The 7,421-nt window shown below is 45.9% G+C and overlaps 1 protein-coding gene across 3 annotated transcripts in view; it reads left to right on the plus strand.

Annotated features, from left to right (window-relative positions):
• The window catches only part of edar (ectodysplasin A receptor), a 32,168-nt gene extending 24,948 nt beyond the window's left edge, over nucleotides 1–7,220 (plus strand). For all 3 annotated transcript variants that reach the window (XM_086123524.1, XM_086123526.1, XM_086123525.1), the window contains 4 exons: nucleotides 2,350–2,422; nucleotides 3,564–3,867; nucleotides 3,982–4,045; nucleotides 4,544–7,220. In XM_086123524.1, the coding sequence (XP_085979650.1) occupies nucleotides 2,350–2,422; nucleotides 3,564–3,867; nucleotides 3,982–4,045; nucleotides 4,544–4,947 (845 nt within the window). In that variant the 3' untranslated portion in view covers nucleotides 4,948–7,220. The remainder of the gene's footprint in view (nucleotides 1–2,349; nucleotides 2,423–3,563; nucleotides 3,868–3,981; nucleotides 4,046–4,543) is intronic.
• Nucleotides 7,221–7,421: the final 201 nt, after the last annotated feature.

The following is a 7,421-nucleotide window of genomic DNA, read 5'->3' on the forward strand; positions in this document are numbered from 1 at the left end:
AAAAACATATTCTCAAAGTGGGGATGTGTGAGGCATATCGGCAACACATCTCGCTTTCAAATCCCCCCCCCCACCCACATCCCCTCCCCGTTGTTTTTAGGTTTCTATTCCAACAGCTGTTAACTTTTTTTATTTTTTTAGTAAAAAATATGGCTTATTTTAACAACGCCAACAATTTAAACAGATCGCGTTGCACCCTGGAGGTTGCTTCATCCCTCGTAAAACACATTTTAACATCTCAATTTGAGCCAGTCCAGCATGTGTGCATTAAGAACGTTACGTTTCATGGCACAATATTGGCTATGTCAGCGGTGAACTCGCACCGTGCATGTGCAAGTCTGCCTCAGTGTACGCATGCGGGTGTGCGGGTGGGGGAAGGGGGAGGGGGGCCCGTGGTGAGTACATCCCGGTGGAATGTGGAACCTGCCCAGATAAAGTCATGCATCCCTTTAGGCGCAATTTCTGCTGACAATGATGCTCTGTTCTCCTTCATGTGCCGGCTCACTGTTCCTCATGTTCTCAAGAGACGCAAACATGCAGACTGTGGTTCCACGGCGGGGGGGAATAAAAATAGATTTAATCATATAATGACTAAAAGGATGGCAATTTCGAGACTTAATAATATAATCACCAAAATCATGGCAATTTTGCTGGCTGTGATTCACAACAAAACATGTTGGCACTTAAAGAGAGGGTAATATTGTGTATACATGGGCGAGACGCCATCGCTCCGAGCTCGAGCTGTCACGTGTATATATAGACTGCGTTAATAAGGCTGCGAGATGAAAGTCCATGCGTGCTTGCACACACACACACACACACACACACACACACACACGCACAAATGCGTATACTCGCGCCCTCACACGCACTTTTTACTGTGTCGAGCGTAACAGATCCAATCTTTAGCCACCCCCTCCCTCACCTCGAACCCTCACGCCAATGCTCGCTTTAATTAGACCCCCAACAAAAACGCAAACCCCAGCAACCGCTACGAACCCGCAAACCCTCCAACTGCAACGCTTGCAGCCAGAATTGCTATTCACATAATGATCACTGTAATTGCCTTGTTTTTTTGTTTGTTTGTTTTTCTTTTTAACATCCCGCGGCTCCAGTGCCCTAAAGTGAGCGTCACGTCCTGTGAATAAATATGTTCATGGATCCGATTTTAACCACGCATGAAAGCAAATAAAAATACGGGAATTAGCTGAGACTGTTGATTTCCTCAAATTGAGCTATCCCTCACTTTTTTTTTGTTGTATTTTTATGCGGTTGGTACATTCCATGACTCCCAACAAGAGGCGAATTTCTGCAAAGCCGAGGTTGACTTTTTGGATTTTAGTCTTTGGGCCGGGGATTTACTCCCTCTATTAAGCCATTTTGAAACCCCCACACACACGGTTCCCAACCTTCTAATTACTCCTTACTCTTAATAAATGGAACTTTTAAAAAGCAAAATGAAGAATAAATACGGAGCTGCGACTGGGAGGGTAGCGAGCTCTGCCTCTGACAACAAAGCGTCTGCTTCATCGAGTTGATCTTTTTATATGAAAATGGTTTACCTTCACCAGAATCCTCTCATCGCGTTGTTCACAACAGTGTAATCCGAACGGATTAATGCGCCTTGTCAATCGTGGGAACTAAAACCAAGTTGCCATGACTACCAAAGACGAAAATGAAAAAGGAGCAACTTCCGCTGGAAGTATGGATCTCATCCGTTGGCGACTCGGTTTCCGTAAAGATTTACAAAGCACATTATTCCACCAGGATCAAAACATTTTTTGGCCAATACAATGGTTTTTGGTTTTTGTTTTTAATTGCTGTGTTTATCTGAGGTATGTCCTCTTTTTCCCCCGCTAGAACAGCAACAACAAAAAGTGTTTGCGTAACATACAAATGTCAAAATCAATGCCCGGGGGCCAGATCTGGCCCGCCACATCATTTGGCGTGGCCCAAGAAAGCAAATGAAACATGTTGACTTCCTATGATGCTTGCTAAAGTTTTGACCCAAATTTCAAATTCTCGTCTCTAATATATAAGAGAGGCATTGTCAGTTTTCTTTTTTACAAAACCTTATATGGTTTCGCAGTCAGAACGGCCCTCCAAGGGAACCGGTAGCATGGCCCGCGACAAAAATAAGTTTGACACCCCTGGTGTAACATGTTCCTTTCCTATGACTGATACCACCATTTCGCAGTCACATCCTTTACCGCAGCAAAGCATCTGTAAAGGTGACGTTCACGGTGAGAATGTGCAGAGCTGTTATCTCTTCACTGTTGGCAACTGAGTTTGCGCTTCCAGTTGAGCTGAAGTTTTCACAGCAACTGTTGTCTTCTCCTCGTCTTTCAGATAAGGTGGTGATCTACTCAGAGAAAGACGAGTTCGACAAACTTCAGGCCTCGCCTCAGATGACGGTGAAAAGGTAAGACGTGTCGGATTCGCTCGTCCGCGATCCGGATTTTTCCTTTCTTACGGTTTTGTAATGTACTTTGCCTCGCCACGAATTCAGTGTCCATTTTGTCATTATGCCATCCATCATCCATCCATTTTCGAATCCGCTTATCCTCACGAGGGTTGCAAGCGGGCGTGCTACAGTGAAACTCCTTTACAACAGGGGGGCTTTTCGTTATAGGGGGAAGCAGAAAAGAAGGAATGTCTTTCATGCATGAAGATTTTTTTTTTTTACACTAGGGGGTATTTTCGCACATGTAGGTTTCGTTGTAGAGGAGTTTCACTGTAGAGCCTATTCCCGCTGTCTTCGGGCACTCGTTACGAATTTCAGTGTCAATGTAACATTTTTCCTTTCGCGCTGTAGCACCGTTGAAATCAAGCCACATACCGAGCCACCTTTAATTTGGAAATATTCCATTTATTCGCAATGAATAGCCTCCTGCGTGCATGTGTGTCACAACCCGACGAAAAAAACGGGGTGCCATAGTTTGATTCAACATGTGTTTCTAATGTAGCCGCCACAGAACAAGTCTGAGCGGCAGTAATTTTGTGGATGCTGGCGGTTGGCGAGTCTTTTGCGGGTGTGAGGTACACGACACCTCGTAAACACCAAAAGGTGAACAGTCTGGGCGGAGGGGGGGGGGGGGGGGGGCGTTGGCGTAGGTGTTTGGTTGTTATTTATTTTCAGGCTTTTCCTCAAACCACCGTATGATGATAATTCGGCCTGATCAACAGGATGGCTCTTGTCAAATCGGTATCCATTTTTTTTGCCCAAGTTTTAGATGTAGGCTTTGATTGACTGGGCGTGGTTTCAGCACAATTATCGGACACACCCACAGCACTTGAGAACAAAGAGAACGGCCTGAATTTCAAGCTTTTTTATGCTCACCTATTTTGTTTAATGATTTAAAGTTTATGAACAACAATCTTCTTTGTGGTACACCAAATTTAAAAGACAGATTTATTTTCACTCAACAGTCGTTTTGTTTTTGTGCCAACTAAACCAGTAGACTCGGGGTTACCCCGGAAACGCCAGTCAACCTTCCCAATCACTTTTGAGCGATATTTGTCAACTTAAAAAGCGAAATCACACTCCAATCCATGTGCGGCAGTGAAAACGACGCCTCGTCCGAGAACGAGCAGCTGTTGAGCCGCAGCATCGACAGCGACGAGGAAGCAAACAACAACCTGACCCCCAATTTGGGACTCAACAATGTAGGCAACAAGCCCGACCTCTGCCTGCTCACTCTGGGCGCCGTGGACACCGATTCCGCTTGTAACGGGACCGCCAACGTCAGCGCCGGCCCCAACGGCAACCTCCCCAGTCCCAGCCACACGGGTAGTATCAACCACATCTCCGGCGCTAACCACATCAGCAACGTGACCGCAATCAACAACAGCAATAAGAACCCAGGGGTAGGAATGTGGATCTTTGAAATATGTGTACTTATATGCATTGATGATTATAAACAGATCTGCAGTTGCGGTTCATCTGGATCACATCGTGTTTTCTTTTTTTCGACCGCACAGATGTTACAGAGTCGCAGGAAAAAGATCCTGGACCTGTATGCTAAAGTGTGCAATGTGACAGACGGTACGTCCTCTCCAACAGCAGAATTTTTTTTTTTTTGGTCAAGTTTCATAAGCATGTCGTGCTTATAATTTATGACTAATTCAGGTTTGTGCAAACAACTGAAAACCTGCACAAATTCATTGACCGTTTCACGAGCGGTCATCAATATGTCATTGAGCCGTTAGAAATTGCCGTTGTCTTGTAACAATGATCGTAACAACACAGTACACCAGCTGTACTTTCTTTATCGACACAAATAGTCTCGGTCGAATATTATTTAGAAGTTTTTCCCGGTTGTTTCCCTTTTGGGAAAACGCAATGGGATATTGGTGAGCATGTCTGTCTCACAGCTCCGATTAGATTTCTTTATGTCGTCTGGCTTTCATCGAGAGTCATGCTCGGTTCATTAAAGACTCGAAATCGCCCATAAATTGTAGTTGTAGTCTCTATGTGCTCTGTGATTGGCCGGAAACTTGATCGCAAACTGTGACAGAATAGCGTCTCCTCGTGTCTCCTCAGGCCTGAGCCCCACAGAGCTTCCCTTCGACTGCCTGGAGAAAGCCAGTCGCATGCTGAGCTCTTCCTACAGCAGCGAGGCCGCCGTGGTTAAGACGTGGAGGCACCTGGCCGAGAGCTTCGGCCTCAAGCGCGACGAGATCGGCGGTATGAGCGACGGCTTGCAACTCTTCGAGAGGGTGAGCACGGCGGGATACAGCATCCCCGACCTGCTCACCCGCCTGGTGCAGATCGAGAGGCTGGATGCCGTCGAGTCGCTGTGCTCGGACGTTCTGGGAGGAAACGACATGGCGGCCGGCGGGGGCCGGGCGGCCGGCGGCGGCCGGCAGGGCATTAGCAGTTTTCATAGCCAGTTGGCGTGCCCGTCACCGTGTCAACCTTTCTCTCAACGCTGCGCCAGTGTCTAAGACGCCTGAGCGGCACAAAACTCTGAAGTTCGGATGAAATCTGCTTTGATGCGCGACGCATACAGAGACTTTTCTTCCTCATCACATGAAGAACGTTAGCGACTATACCGTGATGTCAAGAAGCTCCATATCAAATATAGTTGGATTTATATTGGCCAGGGCGGCCCGGTGGTCCGGTGGTTAGCGCGTTGACCTCACAGTGCAGAGGTACCGGGTTCAATTCCATCTCCGGCCTCCCTGTGTGGAGTATGCATGTTCTCCCCGGGCCTGTGTGGGTTTTCTCCGGGTACTCCGGTTTCCTCCCACATTCCAAAAACATGCATGGCAGGCTGATTGAACACTCTAAATTGTCCCTGGGTGTGAATGTGAGCAGGAAAGGTTGTTCGTCTATGTGCCCTGCGATTGGCTGGCAACCGGTTCAGGGTGTCCCCCGCCTACTGCCCGAAGATCGCCGAGATAGGCTCCAGCACTCACCGCGACCCTCGTGAGGATAAGCGGATCGGAAAATGAATGAATGAATGATATTGTCCACAGAATTGGAGTCAAACCACCTAGATGTGGTTTCTTTGCTAGCAAGCTTTTGTGCTTTTTCCATCCGTCAAGTACAGAGACGTGGCCGCAGAATCAATCCATTGTTCAGGGAGAGACTTGTTGTTTCCCTCAGTGTAAAATCATTTTCCATTGTGAACGAGGTCCTCTCTCAGGTTCAACGTCAATAACCTGAACAAATCTTGTGCTGGAAAAAGGACACCGTCCGACATTTTGTCAAACGTCTTCCCAAATGACTGGAAGTTGTTCTATCGGAAAATGGAGGGTGGGGGGTGGTGTATCACACTGCATGTTCCTTGGAGATGTCATCTGAATTTGAAGCTGAATTTTTGTTTCTATCAAGTAGAGGGGTAGGAGAAACGGGCATGACTCACGCTCGAGTAGCGTTTTAATTTATATTTTTCGTCCAAAAAGCCTTCACCAACTCATACGCACATTTGCACATGTAGCCATAGATCTACACACACTTCACGCTATGTGCCTTCACAGTTCCAAACACGTGTACCAAACACCAACAAACGACTTCCTCTCCAGCAACCTCACCTGTGACCCCAACCCAACTGCCAACACCCCCCCCCACCCCTTCATAACTTGTCCTTCCTTCCTTTTTTACTTCAACGTCTTACCTTAGTGCTGCCGCCAGTTTTAATTATTAGGTGTGCAAACTCCCCAGGGCCCCCGAATCATCTCAAGTGTTGTGGTTTATACAGCGGCTTCAACGTTTCCTGTGATTTCCACCACCCAATTAAGCATTTAAAGCCATTTCACCTGTGTGAAAGTCCAGCGGAAAAATGGTTAAAAAAAAAAAAAATGGAGCCACAACGGAAGCATGACTAACTAACCCCCCGGAGCCACAAGAGATTGTCTTGAAATGAAAATGTAAAGAACTGTTATTTAACATTGGTGGGTCGAAGGGCAAAACCACAAAATCGATAGCTCTCAGATGGAAAGCAAAGATGAGATTGTTTTCTTGATTGTTCTTTTATTACACACGATGGCCTTCTTATTATTATTTTTTAAAAAACTGAAGTCTTGTGGTTCAGCCAATCCTGTCAACACAGAATTTGAGCCCCCTTTTCACCAATGGTACCATTTTGATCACAAAATGCCCGCCCCACCTATTGTTGAGCAAACAGAGACGGAATCGAATCCTCAAAGCGCACAGGTGAAAATGCTCGATTTGATTCATGTGATTGTCGGAATCAGAATCATATCAGCGAAACGGAAGCACAAGTTTAAGAATTGCCGCACTTGCTAACACTTTCATATTTAACATCACACAAGGGGCTGGACTCTGCGACTCTGAATGAATCCACGCACATCATATATTTTACCACAGCCATCAATTCAACTCCTCAAACTTGAAACTGCGATGCCTTGTTCGAGCTGCACCATCTTTTGCGAAACCCACTTTAAGTCGAAACAGGCTGAGCTTTTTTTTTTATGGAGCCGAGCTGTTCATGTTCATAAATGACCTAATTGTTGGATCGAGCTGAACTGAAACGGTTCCCGCAGCTGTTTTTTGGACAAGCAACGTCTTACTTATTCAATATGCAGTCTTGAAGATACACAGAGCATGAATAGGATACCTCAGCAGCACCAGCAGTTGTGGAGCAGTGGAACATGCCCAGAGACACTCGGTTGCATCACAGAATCAAAGTGTCATTGTATATATAACTTATTATTGTACATAATGTATACTTTATTAAAGATGTATGGCAAAAAAAAAAGTCTTGATACTTGACTCTTTCACTGCTCTCCGGGTGGCAATTACCGTATTTTCCGCACTATAAGGCACACCTAAAAACATTCAATTTCCTCAAAAAAAAAAACGTCAGTGCGCCTTACAATCCAATGCGCCTTATACTGGGATAAATATTCTGGATTCTTGGACGTAGTATTTTAAACGTCCGTTACAGCTGCAG

The sequence above is a fragment of the Hippocampus guttulatus genome, chromosome 11 (genome assembly GCF_054856545.1).
Source record: "Hippocampus guttulatus isolate MCC_2025c chromosome 11, RoL_Hgut_1.0, whole genome shotgun sequence".
In the NCBI taxonomy this organism is placed as follows: Eukaryota; Metazoa; Chordata; class Actinopteri; order Syngnathiformes; family Syngnathidae; genus Hippocampus; species Hippocampus guttulatus.